At 36.5% G+C, this 27,270-nt stretch overlaps 1 protein-coding gene across 1 annotated transcript in view; it reads left to right on the top strand.

Moving 5' to 3' along the window:
• The window catches only part of EYS (eyes shut homolog), a 1,118,553-nt gene that overhangs the window by 756,759 nt on the left and 334,524 nt on the right, over positions 1-27,270 (top strand). Inside the window, exons 33-34 of the mRNA XM_074861787.1 lie at positions 24,426-24,616; positions 26,334-26,425. Of these exons, the coding sequence (XP_074717888.1) occupies positions 24,426-24,616; positions 26,334-26,425 (283 nt within the window). The remainder of the gene's footprint in view (positions 1-24,425; positions 24,617-26,333; positions 26,426-27,270) is intronic.

Genomic DNA, 27,270 nt, shown 5'->3' with positions numbered 1-27,270 from the left:
CATAGGTCAGGTACAAAGTACCCCAACAGTTCATACTGCAGGTGGGTCCATATCTTGGTTTGAGCTTAATAGTGATACAGGTCTTCCTGCTTATAGTTCCCTGCAGGTCTCCAAGTCTGGACCCAGTCATGGCCTTTGGTCCTTATAGCACAGAGACCAGAGAGGTTTGCACTTGGGCATATTCTACATATTGGTGCCTGAAATGTGCTGTGAAAGCAAACACAACCCTTGACTCTGACGTTAACGGATACTGTTCTGAAAAAGTGTCTCCAGCAGCAGTGTCTCAAAGTTAGTCACTTCCTGAATGAGCAAATTTAAGTGCTCCAAGAAACCTTCAAAGTCATATTGGAAGCTGGACAGAGGATCTGCTTAGCAGATTCACCTGATGGCTGCTAGTTTGCTAATACAGTTTGAAATGAAGAAACAAAGTGAATATAACTGCATGAGCAATCTAAACAGAGGAATTCAAACTCTTAATCACAAAAAGACACACAGATAGAACTCTTAATAGTGGGCAAACCAATCTGCCAATGAGTATCAGCTCCTTCTTTGTGTTATAGGCAAATCTCTATAGATTGATGTAGGTATTTATTGTTCTCCAAAGAGTCTGATCCCGGTTACCAAGCAACTACACCAGTTTTGTTACATGTGTTCGATATGAACTACTACTGCATTTTTTTCTTGCCTTAAAATTAATTGTGAGAAAATTCGTCATCTCAAATTTAGTTGTTCTTTATTATGATTCTCCTCAGCAGTACAGATTATCTGTACTGAACAAGCTGTGTGGATTGTTACCAAAATATTCCAGAAGAAACCTTTGCAAAAAAAAAAAAAATGTCCTAAGAGCAGCAGAAAAAAATAGGTGACAACATTGTTTGACAAAGCTTGCATGACAAAGTTTAATTTCGATGAATTATTATATATATGAAATTTTTAACACACTGTCTTTTTATCAGAAACTAAGCAATAGATAAGGATAGAGAAAAATTCTATAAAATTAGTTTGATATGTACCCTTCCCCTTTACAGGATGTAAAATATATAGAGTCAACACTAAACAGCTATAGAAGGTTGCTATTTTTTATAGTATATAAGTAGATCTGTTAACTTATACAAACTAACAAGAGACTGATTAATCAGACTGTGTTTTGATTTAGATTAGGTTTCTACTAGGAATCATATCTGAGATCAAAACACAGCTAGAGATTGGGAATCACCATGCTGAAATCTCTGAGCTGTTCTTTTGAGAAATTTGGCCCAGCTGAAAGACATTTTGCAACACTAAACCCAGTAGAGTCAAAATATATAATAGGTGGTTTCTTGAGTTTTCTGCTAGCTTGGATTTAACCTTAAATTTTCCTTACTAATCTACAGATGAATCTGAACATGTACTGGAATCCCTTTCAGTAGAGACTGGAATATTTAAAAAATAGATGTGGGGTTTGATTTATTTTGAATTCAAGTTGATGTATAGTAGAAATCCTAAGAAACCTGTCTTCAGAATAAGAACTGAGACCAGTTCTTATAACAGCATTTATAGTAGTTAAAAATAGAAATTTATTTTCTTTCTTGACATGAATGTATCTTAAAACCTCATGATTAATCAGCACATGTGGAAATGGAAGACACACCGAACATCATGGTAACCAAATACAATGGTAACTAAAGATACATCTGCTACTGGTTTTGTGATGTTTTTTGTTACCTTGGATTTACTAGCAATTTAAAAATGTATGTATTTAATAGAGTGCAGGTTCTAGACACACTCCATTGAGTTTTGATGACAGAAAAGTAAACACTTAAGTCTCTCAAGACTTTAAAAAAACAGTTGTGTTCATTTCCTAAAATTTTAAGGACTTGCTCAGCAACGGAGAGGATGAAAGGAATTTTCCTGTAAAATATTATTTTTCATAGAATATGAGATGCCTTCCCTTTTATTCTGGTTCAGGAATATCAGAAGATTCTGTTTGGAATCACCGATGGATAAAGTTTTACTAGATATTGTTATTTTCTATGTTTATCACAGAAATTAGGACCAGAAACAACTCAGTGATCAGTAAAACCCTGATGTGATATCCCTTTCTCTAACCTTTCAGTTGAGCAGAAAAAACAGCACTTTTCCTAACCAAAATGCAAGTACTCAATTTGGTGTTTCAGATGTCTTCTAAATAAACAACAGAAAAGATGGGCGTGGGGAGATCAGTGCAATAACATCAGTAGGAATGTACTGAGTGAATATATGAGACAAACTGCATATTGCATTCTTTAATTCAGTGTCCTCAAAAGCAGTAGTACAAGTTACTTCTCTGTTTTATCTGGAAAACCATAGGGTTTAATTTTTAAGGTAATTGAATTCAGACTCATCTCACATTCCTTGAATTTGAATCTTCCTTCTCTGAGAGATAAGGGGATTTGGGGAAACTGTGAGGGAGGATGAAGGTAAAGATTTCATTCGACTAATTGAACTTCTCTTACTTCTGCACGCGAGTGAATAGATACTTCTCAGAACCTTGCAGGTGTATGGTTGTTTTCACCAGGTAGCAATTTTAGCGCCAGTGTTGCCCCATCCTTCTCTTTTTCTCCCCTGCTTTCAAGGACATATAAGGTAACTTTTAATCCCATCAGAAGAGTCAGCTTGGCTGACTTAGAATCTATTCCAAATGGTCTTACACTTCATCAGTAATAGTCCATAGTTTGTCCTCAGCAAGACTTCAGACATTAAAGATAGACTTCATCATGCCTAACCTTGGAGATTTATGATGATGTCCATATGGGAGCTAGGTAAATAGTGCAGCCCAGTAAATATGTTGTCTGCCTTCAGTAGAGGGATGCCCTGGCTGTGTGCTGACCTGGTAATGCAGGGGCTCAGCCTTGCCATGGCTTGAGCTGGGTGTTGCTGGTTTAACCCCTGCCCTGGGGACAGTGACTGCTGCCTCCCCTACTCCAGCTTCAGCTCTGGGGGTGGCCCCACTGGGGAGGGGGTGACACACACACCCCTGAGAGTCACTGCCTGGGGTCTGGGGACCACTGCCAGGCTGCAGCTGGCAGCCTGGGAGAAGGAAACAAGCTGTGACAGGGAAACATATAAAAAGAACCCAAAGCAGGGCCCAAGCCTGAGGAGAAAGAAAGGTGACACTTTTTCTGGTGAAGACCTGAGGATGCTGACAGCTCAGTGTGGACCCCTGTCACTCTTGAGGAAAACCAAGAAGTCATTAAGACCCATCAGGACACAAGAAGGATAAGCATAACAGCTAAGAAAAGAAATTGATACTAGGAAGACTTAACAATTTTAATTGTTTTAATTAAGGAGGCATTTCTGCATTAATTAGTATGTGCTATGAGGCTTTTAAAACACTGATGTCTTAGCACCATATAAATGGTGTTTTTTCTTTTGCCTATGGGAGGGTTTGGAGTTTGACACTAGACTGCCTTTATGCAGAGAAATAGATGTTTCTAGGGTATGATTCATCTCAAGAAATGCATCTAAAATTATTCAGGTAAATCATGTTATAGAAGTTCCTCTCTGTCAATCCACCATAAAGCAAAAGCGAGACATCCTGTGTCTCCCTGCTCTCAGATAAGTGCCCTCATCTAAGGCTACAAAATCTATACTTTCCTCCTCACTTTTGTTTTTCATGAATTCTGCCACTCTGAGGGACAGAATGCCCTTTGGGCTAGCTTTCTATCTAGTAGTTAGGACATTTCCTAATACATACAAGATACAGATATTGAGTCCTAGACAGAGAAAAAAATTAACCTGGGTCTCCCACTGGCTGAACAGTATAATAATTGCTTTGTAACATAAAAGATGAACAGTGGCACTACCATCACCTCAGTGGCACTGCTGTAAAGTAGAATAATGATCCCTGTTTAGTTCTGTGAAAGTGCAATTGTACATGCCAATGCACAGCATTAAATTCTGTTCTTCAGCTTCCAGGTAGATGGGTCTGCATGCAATCTTTAATCAGACACCTGGCAGCTGAGGAAGGATCAGAGTCCCAGCCACTGTCTTTCGTGGTTTCTATTATCTAGCATTAGATAGGTTCCTGATTCGTATACAGGTTTTGGATTATTGTGCAAAAATGCTTAATTTCTCAAGTACTGCATAGTTCTTGATCCCATTTTAGGGGGGTAGAAATCCACAGTATAGGGAATTTGTCATGATCACTCTAGTGGAGATGGTGCTCAATCACTAATTCCCTGAATTATGTAAAAAAACAAAACCAGAATATTCATTATTTAGCAAAGTTTATTTTTAGGTAGCTATTTTTACATCGGTTTTGATTATTTCAAGCCCAGTATATCTGATTACACATTTTCCAGACTCAATAAGAGGTTTAACCCATTAAAGCTATGTTATCTTTTTTTTTCATCTTGTTTTTCTAGGCATAATGCAACTGATATAAACCACCATATTTGCATAATCTTCCCCAGATTTCATCTGCAATTATATCTCTTCTTCTTTAATCTTACAAATGTTTTCTCAGCCCCCATCCAATAATGATGCATTCTTTTAACAGCATAGAATTTCTTAGTGTTAAAAGATGACCTAAATTCAATTCTTCTCTGATTCTGTGGTAAGCTTGAAGACACACAGTCAAAATCCTGTTACAATGCACAACTCCTCTGAGGTTTCTAGCCAGGTGACAGTCTTGTTCGCTAGGTTACAGCTAGAAGACTTGGACATCTCCCTCCTTTTCTCTGTCACAGTGGATTTTGCATTCACTTCAGCAGAATGACATTATTAAGACATATGATCCATAACACTGCTAAGGAAGATGAGATCTGTAGATTAAACCTTTTCAGGCAGAGGGGTTTTGTAATTTATATGTCTCTTCCTTTTTTGTAATGTGTGTGTATGTGTGAATTTTTGTCATGTGTTAAATCATAGAATCATAGAATGGTTTGGGTTAGAAGGGACCTTAAAGATCATTTAGTTCCAACCCCCCTGCCGCGGTCAGGGACATCTTCCACTAGATCAAGTTGCTCAAAGTCCTGTCCAACCTGGCCTTGAATAATTCCAGGGAGGGGGCATCTTGCCTGCATCTTGGATGGTGTGACTGGACCCCTTGCCAGTGAAGACTGAGGAAAAAGAGTCATTGAATACTTCAGCCTTCTCCATATCCCAGGTAACCAGGTCTTCCGTCTCCTTCCAGAGAGGGTCCACATTTTCCCTAGTCTTCCTTTTATCACCAACATTCCTATAGTTTTTTCTTGTTGCCCTTGACATCCCTGGCCAGATTTAAGTCTATCAGGGCTTTAGCTTTCCTAACCTGATCCCTGACTGCTTGGACAATTTCTTTGTATTCCTCCCAGGCTGTCTGTCCTTGCTTTAATCTTTGTAGGCTTCCTTTTTGTGTTTGAGTTTGGCCAGGAACTCCTCATTCATCCATGAAGGACTCCTGGCATTCTTACCTGACTTCCTCTTTGATGGGATGCATCACCCGTGAGCTTGGATGAGGTGATCCTTGAATATTAACCAGCTTTCTTGGGCTCCTCTTCCCTCCAGGGCTTTCTCCCATACTACTCTGTCAAGAAGATCCCTGAAGAGGCCAAAGTCTGCTTTTCTGAAGTCCAGGGTAACAAGCTTGCTGCACACCTTCCTCGCTGCCCTAAGGATCTTAAACTCCACCATTTCATGGTCACTGCAGCCAGGGCTGCTCTTGAGCTTCACAGTCCCCACCAGCCTCTCTTTGTTGGTGAGAACAAGGTCCAACATAGCAGGCTCATCTATAACTTTGAGAAGGAAGTTATCATCAACACATACCAGGAACCTCCTGGATTGCTTATGCTCTGCTGTGTTGTTCCCACAACAACTATCGAGGTAGTTGAAGTCCCCCATGAGGACCAGGGCTGTGAACGTGAGGCTGCTCCTATCTGTCTGTAGAGGACCTCATCTGCTCAGTCTTCCTGGTCATGTGGCCTGTAGCAGACCCCCACTATAACATCACCTGTCCCTGTCTTCCTTTTAATCCTGACTGATAAACTCTTGGTTGGCTCCTCATCCATCTCCAGGCAGAGCTCCATGCACTCCAGTTGGTCACTGACATAGAGGGTGACCCCCTCACCTTTTCTCCCTCGCCTGTCTTTCCTAAAGAGCCTGTGTCCTTTCATTCCAACATTCCAGCCACAGGAGCTGTCCCATCACATCTCTGTGATGCCAAGATCATAGCCCTGCAGGTATGTGCACGTCTGCCTCCTCTTGTTTATTCCCCATGCTACGTGCCTTTGCATAGATGCATTTAAGTTGGGCCCCTGATGCAGCTGACTTACTGGCTGGAATTCCTTTGCGCTGCTCTTCAGGTGCTCTCCTGCTGACCTGCGATCCCTCTCCAGGCTCTGGGCATCTATTGTTGGCACTGGCATCAAAGTGGTAGGAGATGGCTTGAGGTTCCCCTCTCCTGGCAGGGGGACATGCTTACTGCCCATGTAAGAGAAAAATAATGCCCATTCCTTCAGAGGGCCTAGCATTATGCTTCTTATAGGTGGAGAAGCCTGCTTTGTACTTTAAATAAGGGAGCTGGTTTTTAGACTTTAGAACTTAAAGATGCTCACAAAACTCAATGTGGTGATTAGTTTAATGCTGTTTTAACTAATTTCCTGTACAGTAAGAAGATGATCCTCATTAGACCTTTACAACAATCAAGTTTTAAACACCAGGCTATATTGGTTCTGTCCTTAGCAAGTTGATAAAGCTTGTAACTATGCAGAAGAAAAAGCTTTATAATGAAGCTGATGAAAACATAAGCCACGGAGGTTTCTTATTCTTGAGAATATAGCTTTTAATACTAACAATTGGTAATGTTGGGATTTTACTTTCACGTAAAACCTTGAATTTGAGAATTTGAAGGACGTAATAGTAATTTCTGTTGGTTTGGATCAATTAGCATCAAATCATTTGAATGTATTCAACGGAAAAAAAATATTTTGTGGGTGGGCCCTAAAAGACACTGGCTAGATCTTTCATATGTCCTTAATTGTGGGATAGTCTTTCTCTTTTCTGTTTTTTTAATATTTCCCCAACATTTATTTATAATATTAGATCGAAAAGAATTGATGACATTAAGCATAGTCATTATTTGCTAGCCTGAAATTTTTCTTAACGAACTTGACTATAAATTTCCCATCCCATGAAGAGAAAGAAGCGTAGGACCTTTACAAACCAGTTAAAAGAAGAGACAGTGAATGACATCAACACCAGTTATAATCAGTGCTTTCAATATTTCTCTAATGCTGGAAAGACCATACTAAGTAGTACAAGCATTGTATTCTGCTATACTATAGAATACACTCTAAAGCTCTATGAGTTGAGCTAACACCAGTTTTCAGGCCAAAACCTTTGTATTCCAGGCTTCTTCTGGTTTTCATTAATGACTGTTCCCCCAAAAGTGTGCACAGCACGTGCTACTGTTGTTGTGAACTGCATTGCAACTCTTGTTACTTTTGATATATTAACAATTGAAAAAAATAAATCTTAACTCATACAGTGTTTCTCTTTAACCAAGTGATTTTCATATGAATGTTTTTGGTGAAAATCATATCTATCATACAAAAATCCATAGCAGGTAGCTATTCTTTGTTTTTATACTTTTATATCTGAAAATACTTGTTTCAAGTCTCTTGCATTTCATGCCTAACATTTCTAATAAATCAAACTAGAATTTTGGAGAGAATTTTAAAGAGTTGGTAAATGAAATGTCATTGTACCCAGGATTATAATGATTTTTTTTTTCAAATTTTATTTGGTGTAAATAAGGGGGTTTTTCCATCCTTATTTATATCTGTTGACAATTTCTGTCTAACTTTCTAAAGAAATAAAATATAATGTGCTCTAGCTCCCAAATAGTAATCTACTTTTGCAGATTTTTTTTCTTTTTGTTTTGGTCAAAACTGAATTCAGTGTTTTTCAAGAATTCCTCAGTGGCCGCTGCTGTGTGGTATTTAAGCATGTCAGTATTTGTAGTTTGATTTTCCTGAGTAATCTTTAGTTGGAGGCATCAGGGATAACATTGTTTTTCTTAAATGGTATGTTATATAGGACAGGTAATAAACACTGGGCGTACCTGATGTGAATTTCAGATTTCTATGAGAGTTAACAAATACATTTAGCTGGAAGTGCTTTGTGTATTGCCAGATTGGGCAAAAAAATTGAATAACAGAACAACAACTAAGAATTCTTCGTGGGCTTGGCTATGAAATGACACTATTTCCAGCTCCTATACAAATTGTAATTTTGTACCTCAGTCCTTCCTCAAATTCCTCAAATATTCCTTAAATATTAGTGATATGCACAAGACATAGAAAATACACTGGGATTACTCCTATTTAATATCATTTCAGCAATATAAATAGTCATAGTCAGAAAATTATGTAAAGGCTACTAAGGAATAAGTATAAAGTTGAAACAGTGATACTCTGTAACCAGCTTATTGATATCCAATTTTATTTGAAAAGGGGGTAGGCATATTAGGAAATACATGACCTGAAGTTATAGACATCTGATCCATTCAAACTCACAACAGTGAACGGCCCTTCCTAAAGCAGACTACAGTTGTAGTGGCCCTGCTACTTGGATGCACAGAGCTTTATAAAACCAAATGAAAACTCCTGGGCAAGACACTTTCCATATAGACAATAGTAATTCTCCAAGTGACTAATAGATGGTGATATAGGATCTTTCAGTAGTGGAAAAAGAAGACTTTGAAGAGTTTTTTTTCTGTTGTTTTAGAATGTTGTCTTGGGATGGGATGAACTTCCCACTGGGCATTCCTCTTCATTGACTGAACAGGAAGACAATGTGATATAGAGCTGCTTTTCAGGTTTTGTATGAATAAATTAGATAACCCAGCCATTGACCAGGGCTTCCTTTTAATTGACACTAATTCTGAACCCTTGTTGCCCTTCAGAATGTGTCTCGAACATAAATAACTGTACTTTTTTTTTTTTTTTTCTCTTTGGCATTTGGTGCTCTAGCAATGTTTTTGTGTTTTTGAGTGGAATAAACTTTCATACCCACAGGGAATTTGCTGATAAAGTAGTAAAAGAAATGTAGATTATTTTGTTAAAGTTATGGAGAAGCTCAGTAGTTTTGCCTTGTAAGTGCATTAGCAAATAGCAATTGTCAGAGCATTGTGTCTATCTACAGTAACTCCTCAGCAGGGGAAAACTTGGGGTTACTGTGACACAGGAAGTACAGTCATTTCTATAGCTAAAAACTGTATAAAACTGGCATGATTTCTGTATCAGCTTATGATGTTGTAGAGTGATTTCTGTGATCTAGACCCATATGCTAGAACAGAGCAAGAGAATGATTAATATGAATATCAGCAAAGAGTATTGCTGTAGCTCTGGCAAAAGTGGATGCAAAATCTAAACAGAGAAACAGGTGTGGGTTTTTTTCATATTTTAAGTTAGTTTTTGTTTTATAATGAAATATATATGAGAAAAAATAGTGGAGAACCTGAAAGGACATCCTCTCAGTCAAATATTCAGCAGGAATGAATGGTGTACATCACAAAAGTAAGTATGACTGTAGACTTCTAATGTGCAATCACAGACAGTTCACTTGATATAAAGGAGGCATTTTGCTTATGGTAAGAACTGGAATATGTAACAAAAATTTTTTTTTTCTTATACCAATCTAAAAGTAATCTTATTCCCTGCAAAATAAGAATTTAGGTTTCTTTTGATTTTTACCTTAGAGATAAACAATACCAAGTGCAGATACTGGTTTTACTCACCTTCTTCCTAATTCTGTCTTGATTCTAAGATGCAGCACTTAAAGCATTAGGGAGGTAGTAAGTAATTCCAGACCAAGTGGAATTAATTACAAAATTTATTATGGTATTTTCTATTCTGGCCATCACTTTATGAACATTCTGAATTAAATCTGAATAAGTTATCTGAAGGCATCCGTCTGAGCAATAGTACCAGGCAGATTGTTTGGAGAATTTCAGGTCCCTTTGCAGAGAAAGATCCTTTTAAATACTAAACCTCTCATTTATCTCCTAGAATTTCTAGAACTGACTGGTTTCCTCTTAGTTGTGGAGGAGTCAATACTATGTCATCCATGCGAGAAGAGCTATTGCTGTTTTGTGTTTGTGACATGAAATCCAAATCCACCCCTACTTACCTCTCTTTATTTCAGTGAAAACATAGACATAAAGCTGACAAGGACTTCTACATACAAAGTTAATTCTCCTGATGTTGCAGATTGCCAGATAGAACAACCACTTTGCATAAGCTTCCACCTGAGTTCTGATTACAGCTAATCCTACCTTTTCATTTTCAATTTCAGAAATGACATCTATATTCCTCTTTAGACTGAAGCTCTTAACACTTGCTTTCCTCTCAGCTTACATTAGTGACTTTGCTCCCATTACTTCTCATTCATGGTTTCTCCTCTCTACTCTCATTTACTAGCTAGGATCCTTTCCTGTCTTTTCCTCATTGTTGCTCACTTATCTGAATCACAATATATTCCTAGTTTCTCAACTGGCATACATCTGTGTGGGGGCTGTTATGTTCTACCACCATCTTCTTTGCTTCATGCATGTCTTTGGAACTATTCTAAATTTGATTAATGTTTTCAGCTTTTGTTGTTGCCGTCTTCATTTCTGAGATCTATTGAAAAAAACTCTATTGGAAAATACAAGTCTTTGTAGCATAGTCAAATATGTATTTTGCATGTTTTATTCAGAAGCAAAAATTCTTGTTCTTGCAACCTTAATTGTTTGTGTCATCTTGATAGCAGACATCTTTACCTATTTGCTTTTATTTTTTTCCTTTCACAAATAAAGATGTATGGGTAACTGTTATTTGGTTTGCAGACCTGATTAATTGCTAGTTAGCTAGCATTTTTAATGCATTTACCTTTCAGCCATGTCACCTCAGTTAGGTTTGCAGTTAGCTTTCTGCTTAACTCAATATCATGATCAAAAGTGGGACACTTTCCACAAATTATTGTTTAGACAGCCTCTATCCCAACCACAGTTTAGTATCTTCAGAGTCCAATCTGCATTTAAAACAAAGACACTACAGTCAAGCACTGTACAAACACATGTATTTACTCTGAAGCAACAAGAAGTTTCTCATTTTTCATTACCACAGAAAAATTCCATGCACATAGTTATTTTGGGAGATATCCAGCGTTTGCACACTTTAAACTTATCTTCATGATTCATGCAAAATCTTTGCTACAGAAAATTTGTGTGAATATTTGTCCTTTTGCACTGTAAGGTCTTCTACACAGGGAAAATTTTTCTACAGTACTTACACTAGAAATCCAAATGTAAATTTAAATTTTTCAGCATAGAAATTACTTCAAATATATATTTTGAAAAAAACTACTTAAGCAGAAATATCATTCTGAATTTTCCCCATCTTTTCAGCTGCCAGTTCCCATATTAAAAGGTTACCAAATAAGAATTTTGCATTTATATGTTGCAAGTGACTATATCACATACAAAATAAGAGGGAAAGTAGCTGGGACCATATATTATAATTTATACACAGATATATATATATAATATTTATGAACTATCTATTTTAGGGTGTGTGTTTTGGTTTTCTCTTATAGGTTATGTGTCAGAAATGATACTAAATTTTCTGATCCTCTTTTTAATCAGAGTTTCATTTTTGTGACCTTCAAAACATTTACTGAATTTTATGTGTAGTAACATTGGTCTGCTGTGTTATTAATGATTCATTCCTTATTTATATTCTTAAATATTCATGGCAGCATTTGTTTCCATAGTACTTGTTCACATTAGCAGACCCTAGACCACTGTGACTCAGAAAGTGAAACAGAAAATGGTATGTCATATACATCTGTCTTATGCCTCCTTTATTGGACATCATTGAGGAAGTTAATACTGTAAATGATGAGTGTTTTTAACATTCACAGAGTGTTATTTTGTTGATGCTTTGTGTGCATGCAGGTCTTCATTAGACCTCACTAGTTAAGTGGGAATAAAATGCATACAAGCACAAAAGACAGCCTGCAGGCTTCTAATACTTGACATAAGATGAAGTAAGTAGCAATAAGGCTCACCATGCTCTTAATTGAGTGCTTTAGAATTTCTTTTATAAAAGACCTACATATTTGCACTACAAAGTACTTTGGGGGAAAGGAAAGCAGAGAGATCAGACAGACTGAATATGGTACTAAATGTAAGATATTAGTTGAAATAGTTGCAACTTCACCAGAAAACGTGAAGGAAGTATTATTGGCTTGAAGCACCATGGCTTCACTGTTAGGATGAATAGCGTCAGCCCTATTTGTAAAAGACAGCTTGATAGGGTATTACTGTGAATACTATCCATGTCTGAGGGTGCAGCTTCAGTTGGGACTGTTTTCAGAATATCCAAGATAAAGACAGATTCTGTAGCTGATGTATCTGCCCAGTAACAGTTTTGGCACCAGTCTGAGAGCTGGCACACGTAGCTGTGACCAAAACAAAGCATACTGAAGACAGACATGTATTTGGCCAATTTAACTGCAACTTATTGGGCAAATATGGGCTTATGCAAAGTTACAACTGCAGTAAATACAACATATTTACTTATAAATACAGATCAGGTAAAACTTAGCCGTCAATTTAGTGAGGTGTGTGCCCTTAATAGGTAAAAGTAATTACTAGAAATTATGAGGAACAAGCATAGCTACTGTGCAAGCCTTACAATGCCATCTTGCCACAGTATTTCATCAGTGACAGGGGAGAGATGGTTTTCAGGATAAGCATAGTTTTAATCTTAGGACTCCATGAGAATTTGTCCAATAACCTTCAACAGAAAGAAGCACACTCCTGAGAATGCTTGTCAGCAAATAACCTGAATACCACTTTTCCCAGAGTAATGTAGTGCTAAGAAAATTCAAGCTGAATTGCTAAATCAAAATGTTGGATCTGTGAAGATTTGAATTTGGAACAAGAACAAATTACTCACAGAGAGTTCCATTATCCTTCTGCTACACTAGATACCATATATGCATCCCCAACTAAATGCACAGAATACACAATATTATTGTAAGTGCCACTTTCAAGAAACACCCATAGTTGCATAGTCCTGAAGCTTTTTCATGGTGATTTTTTGACTGCATTAGAAAAAAAAAAAAAACACCATGAAACAAATTTTTAAAAATCCATCCCTTCTAGCAGTGGATTAGACCAAACAGAAATACTGTTTTGTTCTGGATTTCACAATGATTTTTTGTTTTGTTTTCTAGTTAGAAAAAAATCTTGCTTAAGTGATTGATTTGTTATTGGGGGGGTAGATGTGGAGGAATGATTACTGACCTATTTTTTCTTGTATTATAGACTTAAAACCTTGTGCTTTCAGTGTGCAGTTCTTGCAATGCATTGAAAGATTTTGATTATAGTGCTATTCCCATCTATATTGTTTGTTCTGAATAATGGGGAGATAACTGTCTTCTGGAGTAACCTACAACACTGTAAAGGACATTTTAAAGCCATAATATGTACACTTCATGCTGTGACCATTGATATTGGTTGTAATCTTTAAAATAGTTGATAAGACATTAAAATTAGTTCAGTTCTGTTTGTTGAAAGTCTAGTTGTAAGAGACTGAAAACAGCAAGTTGGTTTATGAGTAGAAGTGAAAAAGCTTGGTTTCTTACGGATACATCTGCTTCTCTCCCAGTGGTGGCTGTAATGTTTTCTAGCTGTGGGGTTATCAACATGCAAGCAGTGACACTAGGCTTGGTGATGGCTGTGTGCCACCTGCCAGCACTTTGTAGAAAGGGCAGCAAAAGGGAAAGATTTTAGGGAGGCTTGTGAAGTTCTGCTGAGAGCAGGCCAATTATCCCCAAGGTAAGAACTGCCCCTGATTTCTGCTGTAATAATACTTGATCCTCAATATGTCCCTTATGGTACATTTAAAAAGGAAAGAAACAACACAGGATTTAGCTGAAATAGAACCACAGACGGCTGAGGCTTTTCCTGATTTTTATATATATATATATGTTTCTATACCTTCTGTGAGAGAATCTCTTCTACTCATCTGCTGATTGCAGTAAAAGTTAACACCTCTCTCCATTATCTGTATGTTGTTGAGCTAGCCTACATGATGAAAAATCTCATGTCACTGGCAGACAGCAGTCACCCAAGTCCCAGTTCATCTCACTAAGCTAATATTGTAATTAATAGATCTAGTCATACAGTGTGTTAGATGTTAAAATCCACACTTGAACATGAAACAGAATCCTGGTTTAGGAACTATTTATACTTTAATGACAATAATAAAACAATTTCCTGCACTAATTACATTTCAGGTGCCTCCTATAATTTAAATGGGTTACTGCTAGAAGACCCTGCCCCCCTTTTCCCTGAGTTCTTTGCAGGCAATATGTGTGTGAAAAGATGTAGGGAAATTATTTTTAAATGTACAGTAATGAACTAATTTATTTACTGTTTTATGCGTACTTTTAAGAAAAAATCAGACAATATACACTATTCTACTCCAATATATATAAGCATATAACAACACTGCTCTTGTTGCAGGAGTGAACTTTTCCAGAAAATGAGTTGTGAGTGTTTATTTGTAGACAGAAAAATACCTTTTCAAGGAATGAGTGAGCAGACTAACAAATTAAAACAGAAATGTTTGAAACTTCCAAGATTGTCATGCTCCTCTTCATTTGTAGACATTTTAAGTAGTTTTAGTATTAGAACCCAACCAAATAAATGCCTCAGAGTTTTTATTATACTCCCAGTCTTATAAACCATGAACATGATTAAGCTGTATTACATATATCTTCTCCTGATTTTTTCTCAATATCAGCAATTTCTCCATTATCTAGCTCACTTGTATTTTCAGGTTGAATTATTGGTGGAATTCATTTAGCAGTGATGGTAGCAGGAGAAGTATTTAATATGAACCTCTCTGTGGTAAACGCAAAGATAAGACAACCATAAAGATTTTCAAGTCCTTTGGGCCAGTTGACATGTCTTGTACAGCAATCTTCTGTAGTTTTGCCTTTAGAGAAGACATTTCTGTCAAATTTAATCAGTGGAATATACCAAGAGGTGCTTTGGCACAGGGACCCAGCAAGGATTTGCTAAACCCAGGAAAAGATATTAAAGTGGGCCCTGATAGATATCTGAGTGCAGAAGAGGCAGAGGCAGACATCTGAAAATAAGTAGGCAAAACTGACAATTAAAACGTTGCTCACAGGCAAGTAACAGCAGTAGAAAAAGATCACATTGCAGGAGCACGGTGTTCTTCAAATTCAGTAAGTATAAGGAAGAGGAGAGGGAAAACCGGAGCTTAGGGTATTGAAATACACGTACATATTACCTACATAAATAGCAAATAATTATTTCCAGAAATACAGTGTAGTTATAATTGTTCTGGCAAGGTAGAACATAACCATAGTTTACCTACACTAGGTGATTCTGGAAAAGTGCTGACCTGACCATCTGTAAAAGGCCATCAATTTGTTCTGAGAATGCAGGCATCAATGAAAACTGGAATGGAAATCAGCAGAAATTGGGAGCTTCACTTTAGGCATTACATCTGAGTATCTGTCATTCTAAAATAACTTCAAAGTAATTCAGGAATTCTCTGCATTTATGAATAAAGGTGTAGGTGTTAGAGCTCTCCAAACTGTTAGTTTAGTTTGAAATGGACTTACTTAAATGATACTTTTGAGAGACTGTTGGAGCACAAATGTTTTACTGGCACATACCATTGTCCGCATTGCTAGGCACAGTCCAACATTCCAATCCCTTCTTTCTATGGGGAGCTTTCCAGAACCTCTTTTTTTGCCCATATGAGTCATAGAAAAGGGACAAAAATAGAGCTATTTGCTGGTGTTCAGTGAGTTCTCTTTTATATAAAAAATTAAGAATAGTTTTAAAGAAACTCTTCCTCTTTCCCAAGAGATTTTAAAGTGTGTGGTTTATGTATTTTATGCATATAGAAATTTGATTTGTATTACATATATATATCTCTTAATATATAGAAAAAGAAAATTTTTACTGTGTATATAATCTACTATTATCCTCGGATATAAAAAATTTCATGACCATTTTCCCCAAAGTATCCAAATACTGTGAAAATAAATAAATAAATAGTTTATATTTTTAAAAAGGGTTTTTGCTTCCACTTCCCATTAAATAAGTCTATATTTGAGAATGTTGCTACTTGTATGATTAGAAATCTCTGAATTTCACTCCTTACTGTAGTCTTGCCTTCTTTATACCTCTCTAATTTCTAAAGATCTGTTTGTAAATATATATATGTTTTGAAAAATGTAGTGTGTAAGAAAATCTTGTATGTATAGACTTTTTTGTTGTTTCCAACTGTATCTTATAAGTCTTGAACAGAATGGAGGGAAGAACTAAAAATTAACAGAAAATGCAGTCAATTGTCCCCTTTATGAAATGAGCAGGGAGTGTAAGTGCAGATCTCACTACCAACAACATTGCAGACTGGCTTTTGAATATGAAGGAACTAAGAATCAAAACATGGTTCAACAGGCATGACTGACACATATGTGAGGAAAGGAAAGATATACAATAATGGCAGCAAAAGGGAAGCAGCTTCCTGGGCAGAGGATCTGATTTTCCATCCCTTTAAGGCAGCTGAATTCTATGTATGTGTTGTGCATGTCTGTATGTGTATGTTTAGGCTAGAAGTGTAGACATTGTGAATTATAGGAGCTCTAAAACAACCGTGATTTTCTTTCAGAAGAATTTTATAGTCTACTTAAAGCTCTGTGTAAGCATGACAAAGGAACAGTAAAGAGGGTTTATTCATAACTGTTGTTTTTCTTTGCTTGAAAGCTGCTTGTGGGCTGTGCTGGCAACGGTTCTGGATGTTAACCACATTTTATTGTTGTCTAACACGCCACATTAAAGAACATTTCAACTTTGAGAGAAAAACATGACTATAATTCTCTGCTAGTCATGCAGCACAGACTTTTTTGACAACATAAAACATAGGTTCACTGAAACTGTGGGTATGTTATGTGGAACCAAAGGGGAGGCATATCACAGTGAAATAGCATGTCATCTGGAAATAGAAATAATGGTTTAAGATCATTGTTCTGATCTGTCTTTAAGGTATTTCAGCTGAAAAGACTAAATAGAAAATACAGTAGAACATGAGACTTATTTGAAAATAAACTAAAACCTTTTAAAGGATGATTAAAAATATGAAGTAGGTTATTGTATTAAAGAGAATAAAGCATAAAATTTATTAATTGTTTTGCTGTGGCTGTCCTTTAGGACTCACTGGAATGATTGACCTTATTTTAGAATGCCAAAGAGAGTGATGACTCATTATACGTGAAACCTCAAAGCAATACAGTTTTTGGAGATAAAACATAGAAATGTAAAGAAAATGAAAGCTGAAGTACTTTCAGCATGTTGAGAGTAAAGAAAAAACACTGCTATGTGCATAAGCCACCTGAGACAGAAGGGTCTAAAAGAGGTAAAAAAAAAGCATCATATGACTAATACTATCCATTAACACTGCTTTTACATTCTGTCACAGAGTTCACAAAACTAGGGAGGCATGAATTCTTTGTAGATAGGACATGTTTTTACTGTGGTAAGTTACCTGCTTCAATTTAAGACCATTTTATCTTATCCTCCTGTCATTCCTGTCTAGAGGAAGACTCTGACTTGAGTCAGAGCCTGACTGTATCCTCAATAACCTCCTTGTAAGTATTGAAAGGCTGCTGTTACGTCCCCCTCAAATCTTCCCTGAAAACTTCCCATCTTCAGCATGAACATCATGCTGGACCCTTACTCTGTCATGGCAATTGTTTTTCCTCATGTGAAGCTTTTTTTGCATGTAGGAACCTTCAGCAGTGGTCGAAATGCAATCAAATCACATCTTTAACACTGTGCGTAGCTATTGGTAGTATGGAGAATGTAGTGTGTACCTGGAAAAAATGAATTCTCACTATTAACTGTCATCTAGGTACAAACACAATTGTACAGTAAAAACAGTGAATGAAGGAAGAGCAAACAGCAGTTTAGTTTTTGAAATCATTTATTGCTATTAAGTGCAAAGTTTGGAGACACTGTAATTTTAATAAAATATTTAGCAATAAGTGACAATAGTTAGTCATTGTTTGAAAATTTTCTCTAGGGTGCAGAACACTAATATTTTACTGAAGACATAAATTCCAGCTAGAAATGGAACACCCACTAATCAGCCGTACCACTAAGAAAGACTGGTTATAAAAATCCCCCTTCCTTTTCTTCAATACTCAACTTCAAGACAAAACTAATACTAAAAAAATTTACTTTTTGTCTATGTATGTCCTATGTTCCTCAGAAATAAGCCAAGAGACAGCATTTCACAGCAAAGTATCACAGTTGAATTTACTTTGTGCCATCCTAATTAGAGAACTGAAGATTTATTTATGAATTAAGAATGAAATTATTAGTTTCAAAGTAGTTGAAGAATTGTTACCACCACTACAAATATCCCCAAGAATATATTCACAAAAATATTTGTTCAACTTTCTGTATGTGACGTGTATGAATTCACAGGAGAATGAAATGGTGGGGAGGACTAACTAAATGTAGTGATGTTTTACCCGACTTACTATCTGTAATTCTTTGGAGTGTTGTATTGTTCTTTTCTTCAAGTTTCAGCATTTGAGGAACTTGACCATATTATACCAGTACATATTGTGTTAAATTCATCTCACTTGCAAGAGCTTCCTGTCATGCTGTTGCCCAGACACACTTGCTCCTTCCTCAGTTCTCTTCAGGTTATTATAACTGTCCCCAGCACACCTAGTCTAAAGTCTTCTTTATTAAGTAAACCAACAAAACCACTCTTGTTCCACTTCATTATATGTGTCAGCAAAACAGCTAGGCATTTTGTTGAATGAGTTAGCTGCTGGTCAGGACTTTCCCCTTTGTTGTTGGGACTAAGGGCCTCCATGTCTTCCTCCCTCACACCCAGAGCTCTGCAGTCACTCTTGATGCATCGGGTTACTGTGGCAGCATTGTTGGTGCCCACATGGAAGAGTAGCAATGTTTAACTATGTGTGGGCTGTGTAAGCCTTGTTAGGCCCTGTACAAAATCCCAGATCCTGGCCCTGCCAGGCAGCAAGCCTCTGGAGACATCAGGTTGGACTGGCAGATTGACACCTCCATACCCTGCAGAAGGGAGTCTTCAGTAATGACCTCACTTGCCTTCGTCCCCTTCTGCAGACACAAACTCTGGTCTGAGCTAGCTCTGAGGGGTCTCCTGAAGTATCTTGTTTGCCTTCAGTGATACACTGGGCAGCTGCAGGTCTGCTCATTGATCAGAAACTGTCCTGCTGCCAGAGATCACAAGCTCCACGTCTCAACAGCCCACCACCTCACCCCTATCTGTGGGGCCATGGGCTCCAGCTAGGCCCTTTCTTCGTGTGGCTCAGCTTCTTTACCATACGCATTTCTGCAAAATTCTCATGTTCCCTGATGGTGGTCAGCTGCCTCATCTCTCCCCACAGCTCCCTCACCTGACCACAGAGTATTCTATCCCCAGAGCACACTGAGAGGCCCAGCCCCAAGCAGCAGCAAGGGGCCTGGAAGGGATCATAGTGCACAGGGCGGCTGTTGGCACAGCCATTGGTGAGGCCATTGGAGGGGCAGGGTGCTGGGTCACTGCTTATATTTTTGGCCCGCTTGCCAGCCACTCATGGAAGGTGGTAAGCAGGGTTGTATGGTAGGCCATGAGCACATCCTGGCTGAGGAAGCCATGGCACTGTTTATGGTGGGACCTAACAAGCTGATCCAGGAAAAACATTGCTCCTTGCATGCTGTTTGCATAAGCCTGAGCCGTGGGCAGCCACTGGAAGTCAGCTGTTGGGCTGGAGGGGTCTGTAACCAGCCCAGTGAAATAGTCCTTGCTCTGACCTTTTCATTTCACTTTTCTAAAACTTTTTTTCACTTGGTGTTCCCCAGTTTTAAACAAACATAACTTTCTTATGACCATAGTTTTATATTGCTGTAACGGATCTTTTTCTTCTTTATAAAAAAAAAAAAAAAATAATTCCCAAATAACAAATTAATTGTTCATATTTTTCATGAGACAGTCCTTCCCACAGGCAATGATGACTTCTCTTTGAATGTTGTAAGGTATTTCTAATTAAATTAATTAGAATGATGTAAATGATGTAAAAGATGTGTCCATGAAAGAGAGAAAAACAACAGCTTGAACAGGAGTATTTTATTCCAAGGTGTAACATAACAAAAAAGAGTAACAGTAGAAAGAAGAAAATTATTATTATCCTCTCTGTGCCTGAATACATGTAAACTGTGGGATATGCGTTAGACATAGAAATACCCAGAGACAGAAGCTTCATTGTCCACAGGAATGTATGCTCATAAGCATATTGAAAGTTTTTATTATCTCTATCTGCCTTTAAAAACCAAGACTTACAGTTGTCTAACTCTCAAGAAGTTTTACATCTGAAAGCCTCTGTTCTGAAGCTGATGCAGCTGAACCTCATTGGAATGGAGGAAACCCAACTGGCAAGAGTTAATGAAGCTTGCCAGTTGGCTGAGTTGCAGGCTTGCCTGCGTATTTGCTTACCGTTACAACTAGATCTAAAATCTTTTAAAATTCTGACATTAATGTGAATTTGTGTAAACAGAAAAATGCGGACAGCTGCACATACACAGGGGAACGAGATACAACTGAAAGGATTTTATAGGCCAAAGGGCTTTCCTGTGTCTTAGGAAAGCAAATGTTAGACATTCAGAGTGAAAGATAAAATACAGCTTCAATTTTTCTTTTTTTTTTTCCTAAAGGCTTGGGTGATGAGCACTCTGCTTTAGGACAAATAGCAATCTAGGAAGCCAGCTCTAGAGGTCAAATGAAAAAGCTGCATGTAATTGTAGTAGAAGGATTATAAACAAATCTTATATTCTATAAAAAGACATTATGTACTGTTACAATGTGAGAATCTTTATAGGTAAAACCATAGCAGTGGGTTTTAATAGCTATTGTGGGAAGGTATGTAGCCATTTGTGATTCAAGTAGCACATTTTTATGGGTTTAACAAAAACCTGCTAAATAGACTTCAGTGCTTTATCTCATTAACTCTTTCCATATTTATGGAGATGGAGCAATGGCAGCAATTTTACTGCAGCTGATTCCTTTAAAAAGCTTTCTGGTTAGCAACATGAATATCTTTCCCATAAAAAGCCAAACAGGCCTCAAATCCATGGAATAATGGAGTGTATTGTCTTGCAAAGCAGCATCACTTGTGCCATAGGAAGATAAAAAGACATGGATGGCAGTGAGAATAAAGTACAATTTTTGTCTGCAGTGCTTTGTGTATTTATTACAATTATACATCGAAAGCTAAAGGTAGATGCCACTAGCTTTTACTTGTTTGGTCTTTCTTGAAGTTTAGTAGATAATCCAGTCTGGCCTCAGTTACCAGAGTTATAGTTTCAGGAATCATGAATAAACTGCTTTGTTCCGCTGCTCACTTTCATTTTCTCCTCACAATTACAGATTTTACTCTCTTGTAGTGAGATCTAGGGGCTCAGATACCTTGTGTTGGCAAAGCACCAAAGAACTGATATAATTTTGGCCTGTTCTCATGTGTCTACTTAATTATATGCTGAAAAATAATAAAATAAAATAAAATAAAATAAAATAAAATAAAATAAAATAAAATAAAATAAAATAAAATAAAATAAAATCCGTAAAACTGGGAAGGTACAGAAAGAATTAGGACTGCAGGAAAGAGATGTTCCATACAACTTTGCTGTCTTTTAGCCAAGCTGATCTCCTAAGTGAAGTCAAGAAAAAGGGGTGGTTACATATGAGTTTCTCAGGAGTGTGGGAATAACTGCGTGGTTCCATGAAAGAAGTAAAACCATTTTCAGGGGCAGTTCAGGGCAAATGGAATGAGAAGAAGATTTAGTGCTCAGTAGTGAGCTCAGGAAGGAAAACAAACAAGGGTTAGGGATTGGAGGTAATCCTCTAAAGCTGTGTCTGCCCTTTCTTAGAGAAATTGTCCTGTCTATAAAATGGAAGAAGTTTTCTCTGCAATTTTCTATGTTTTAACTGAGTTTTCTGTATTTACACATAGAGGTTTATATTTCAAACCAGAATTTTTAAATTATCAGGTCATCTTTTTTGCATCACTGCAAAAAATCACATTGATTAGTATTGCTTGAATTTTTTTGTTTGTTTTACTGTGTGCTGCATGTGTACATATATTACTGAATTGTTTCTGTTTCTCTTTGCACATCTTCCTGAGAATTTGTTAAAAAGAGCTTTGTTCAGGATTTGACCACAGTGACTCTGACTTTGTAAATAGGTTTCTGAAAAGTCATGAAAGGATAAAATTCAGCATAGCCTTACAGCAATATACAGGAGTGCAACATTAGTAGTTCGTAATTTATCCCAGTATCATTGATGTTCAGAATTTAAGCCTATGCAGTAATGTATTTGCTATTGGAGTTGGTGTCAGAACAGAATAAAATTTTTCCTATTTTGGAAAATAGAAATGGATCTGTGACATTCAAAGATACTCAGAATCCCTGTCTGGATGATTCAGTGAAATTCGAGCCAAGTGAAACAAAATTATTCACTTATTATGTGTTATGCATTGTATCTAGTTTCACATTGTTGCACTGACTTTTTTAACAAGATGGGTGAATTGTTACTATTTCTTTAAATTTTTATCAGTCTTATAAATTGTTACTATTTCTTTAAATTTTTATCAGTCTTATAAAGTTGATCAAACAAATAATCATATGCTGTGTGATTCTTCAAGTGAGACTAAAGTATATTTCTGCTTGTTCAAAAATCAAAATACCATAGCTTGCTAAAATGAAACAACTAAACTCCTTGTGTTACATGTATGGAAGAGTACATATATTTTTAATTCCTTATGAGTAGATAAATGTACTGATCTGAGGCTGAGCTTAAATATTGGTAAGTAAAAAAACTAACAAGTACATGACTGCATTTGTGTGTGAATGGGTACCCATGTGCATGTTGAATACTCTTGTAAAAACACAACATGTGAAAGAAAAAAGAAAGGATGAAAATGGAAATAAAAAGAAAGAAGAAACAAAGGAAGGGAAAATAAAAAAGAAGAGAGTGGGGGAGAAAGGAAGGGAGGGAAAAAGAAGCATAGAAGAGAAAGGCAGAAAAGAAAAATAAATTAAGAAAACAGGACAAGATAAAAAATAAGAAAGAAAGAGAAAGAAAAAAGAAAGGAAGAAAGAAAAAGAAAAAAGGAAGGAAGGAAGGAAGGAAGGAAGGAAGGAAGGAAGGAAGGAAGGAAGGAAGGAAGGAAGGAAGGAAGGAAGGAAGGAAGGAAGGAAGGAAGGAAGGAAGGAAGGAAGGAAGGAAGGAAGGAAGGAAAAGAGAGAAAGAGAGAGAGAAAGAGAGAAAGAGAGAGAGAGAGAAAGAGAGAAAGAGAGAGAGAAAGAGAGAGAAAGAGAGAAAGAAAGAGAGAAAGAGAGAAAGAGAGAAAGAGAGAAAGAGAGAAAGAAAGAGAGAAAGAGAGAAAGAGAGAGAAGAGAGAAAGAGAGAAAGAGAGAAAGAGAGAAAGAAAGAGAGAAAGAAAGAGAGAAAGAAAGAGAGAAAGAAAGAGAGAAAGAAAGAAAGAAAGAAAGAAAGAAAGAAAGAAAGAAAGAAAGAAAGAAAGAAAGAAAGAAAGAAAGAAAGAAAGAAAGAAAGAAAGAAAGAAAGAAAGAAAGAAAGAAAGAAAGAAAGAAAGAAAGAAAGAAAGAAAGAAAGAAAGAAAGAAAGAAGCCCCTTTTAAGTGTACTTCCCTGTCATCTGATAGGCTTACGGCCATGTGTTTGCATAGCTTTTCCATTTAAATAAGAGCTGCATCTCCCCTTGTCAGGTATGACTGGAGGTTAAGAAGGATCTAGATAAATCAAACAAACAAGCTAGATGTAGTCAGAAGGAAAATTTTCATCTTCCACTCTAGAAACATCCTTTTGTTTTAGCCAGAAATAGTTGACCTATTTAAGATGACAATTTCACTATTAAGTTGTGGAATGTCTTCCTCCCTTTCCATACTCTGATTTCTGCAAAGACTTCATACTCATTCATTCTTGCATCAAAAACTATGTGAATGCTTAACTTTGTAAAAACTATTCTTGACTTATGGGGAGCCAAAGCTGATATATATGTACCAAGTGCTACCATCTTCATAGGCTTTTCTTTCAGGCATTGATCCTAGTTGCCTGCTTAATATAATTTGACCTAGTTTTATGTCTAGTTTTAAAAACTCTCAGTGTTAGCCTTTGACAGAAGAAAATTAACACCAATTTTCAGATTCATGTCTGTCTCCTTAACAGATATAAAAGAGTATCCTATATCTTTGTTACCATTAGCAGAATAAAATAGCAGTGGGCGAAGAAGAAAAATGTGGGTTTATATTTATATGTCTCAAAATTCTATTTACAGATTTTAGTTATGCTCGCTATTATGGTGATTCTTACCTGGAATTTCAAAGCTTGCACTTGAACATGCAAAACTTCATTCACTTGGAATTTAAGACATATAAACCTCATGGACTCCTCCTGTATATTGAACAGAGCCCTGAAACAATAGGACATTTTTTAATTCAGCTTTTCATCAGAAATGGCACCTTACAGGTAAGGCATTAAAATCTCCCAATGAAGGAGAAGTTAGGATCTGTAAAAATGTTAATATTTTTTTCTGTTTCCTACTGTAGAAGATAATAGGTAGAGCTGCAGAGTCTTGAGATTCTCTAGTATTTTAAGGAAAATAGTTGTCAATCTTGTTATCTGTTGGGGCAAATTCATGGCTAATATGGTTAATATGTCTCACAAGAGGTGGTGTTTGGGGAAAATTGAATAGTGATTATAATTGGAATGTCTCATATAAAAAGTACACATTAAAAGACAAAAATAAAGAACGTAGATTTTGTCTTTACAGCTGGTATGAATAAAGGTATTCTATTTCATATACAAAGCCTAAACTAACTGAACCTCCTCATGTGCAAGTTCATTAAAATTGTTATAAGGGAGGCTGTGGAACTGAGTGAATTGTCATAGGAAAATTTACTGTGTAAGGGAATATAGCGTATCTTTGTTACCATGTGTCTCTGAGTAGAAACCTTTCACTTGATCTATCATGTTAATCCACAGTTCCACAGGATCACAGAATAACATTTGCTTGGCTTTTGTGGACAAATTAAATAAGAGTATATTTGTTTATAAACTTTAAGGAGTAAAGTGTGTATCCCAGTATATATTTACCTTTGGCAAATTATTCCTTCTTTTCTGAAGAGATAAATCCTGAGCTTTATGAAGAGATGGGCAGGTATTAAAGAGGCTACAAAAAAGATATTAAAGAAATGTTACTTTTCTCATAATGTCTTCAGTTTTTCTTTTAAAATTTCCAAAAGTTTGACTGTAATTATATTCTTCTGTAAGGACTTGAAATGACTGTTAGGAACAACATATTTGAGTTATATTTGCCTTCATGTTTAAAGAGCATGATCATACTAAAAAGATATATGAATTGTAGATAAACAGAAAAATAAGAAATAACCTTTTACTTTATTTTGTTATATTGTGATTTACTGTGTTTTGTTATATTGTGACTATCTTTATCCAGAACGAATGAGATTAGTCAGGGGCAGAAAGTTATCCAAGGTTTAGAAAATATTGACGGCTTTAAGTCCATCTCACATTCATGGTAAAGTAATGATGCAGAAAAATATTTTTCTAACATATCATAAGCACCATAAAATATCAAAGTACTTTAATTGACAAAAATCTATTCAGAGATCCCAGTGTGCCATGTTAAAACTAATTGAATTCACTTAATCATTCACAAAGCTGGTCAATTAAATGTAGATTTAAAGTCCAATGAACAAATGGTTCTAAGCTCACAATCAAACTACAATTACAAGTAGACAAACCATGAAATCAAGTGCTTGTTCACATTAGTACAGGAAATTAAATGGTGTTCCAAAATGCTCAAGCCTGCATGCTACATTATGTGTTCGTAAGTGTAAGGAAGCCATAAAATGTTGAGTAAAATTCACCCATGGCCAATGTTAATTTCAGCTGGGTTGCAGATGGTCAACTTCTTAGCAAATCAGGCCCATAATATCTGATTGTACAATACACAAAGATTAAAGCATTTTCATGCAGACTAGAAGGCATGTATATTTCTGGTATTTCCTGACCGAGATCTTTAATGTAACATTAGTTTTCCCTGATACACATGACATCCTTCAGGTTTTTATGAAATCATTTGTTATTTTTAAATTTAAGTTTCTAAGCCTGTAACTATTTAATTATTAGAAATCATGTGATAAAAGTATTTTTCCCACTCTAGTATCAGTTTTTATGTGATGAAGCATCAGAAGTCAAAAACGTCACTACTACTGCTAGAGTGGATGATGGACACTGGTATAAAGTGCAGATTAGGTAAGTTTTGTATTTTACTGTTGTCTGTGTTTATATTTGCTTTGAAAATCATCTATGTTGAATAGTTAGTAAATTCCAATTATATTATATCTCATTAGCTATGAGTGATACTTGAACATGTGCAGTAAAATCATGTTATGGCAGTATGGACTACAACACATCCTTGGAAAGAATGTTTAAAATTTAGTACAGTTGGACAGTGCTCATCATATCACTGATGTGCTTAATGGAAATAAATTTATTCTCATTGAAATCATGTACCATAGCAAACAAACATTCAGGCAGGGAAGCTGCTGTGCAGTATGTCCAAGCTACTTAGTCCACAAAATAGTTGAATTTCCCACAATGAGAGTGTGACTAATAAAAAATCTTGGAAAACAGATAGGTAGAAGCAGTACCATGACTTTTGTTGCTGTCACTGATTTGCAGCTCATAATAGGGTATATTACTCCTGTATAAGTAATAATGCTTACAACTGAAGGAGGATAAAATGAAAAGAAAATCAGTTAGGTAGTAGATTTTCCATATTCTTTGTATATAATTGTATCTAATGACCAAACATCTGTACTGTTAGAATCACAACCCTTTAAGAACTTGGCAGAGAAAATTTTTGTTTCACTTTATAGGAAAATTAGGCATGAGTCCTGGTGAGCTCTCCAGGTGCTTAGGTCCCATTAGAGAGCTTAAAATTACAGCTATATCTGTTCAAACACAGCTAAATGAAGCACTTCTGCAGGGCAACTACAAGTGGAACCTTAGCTTCTATGGGAAGATGTAGTGGTGATTATATCCGTTATATTGTGCCTTGCTGCCTCAGATGTGTCAGTGAATAGTCAGTGAGAAGG

This window comes from Strix uralensis, chromosome 3, assembly GCF_047716275.1.
Source record: "Strix uralensis isolate ZFMK-TIS-50842 chromosome 3, bStrUra1, whole genome shotgun sequence".
Classification (NCBI taxonomy): Eukaryota; Metazoa; Chordata; class Aves; order Strigiformes; family Strigidae; genus Strix; species Strix uralensis.
This window is presented reverse-complemented; position numbering and strand designations above follow the sequence as displayed.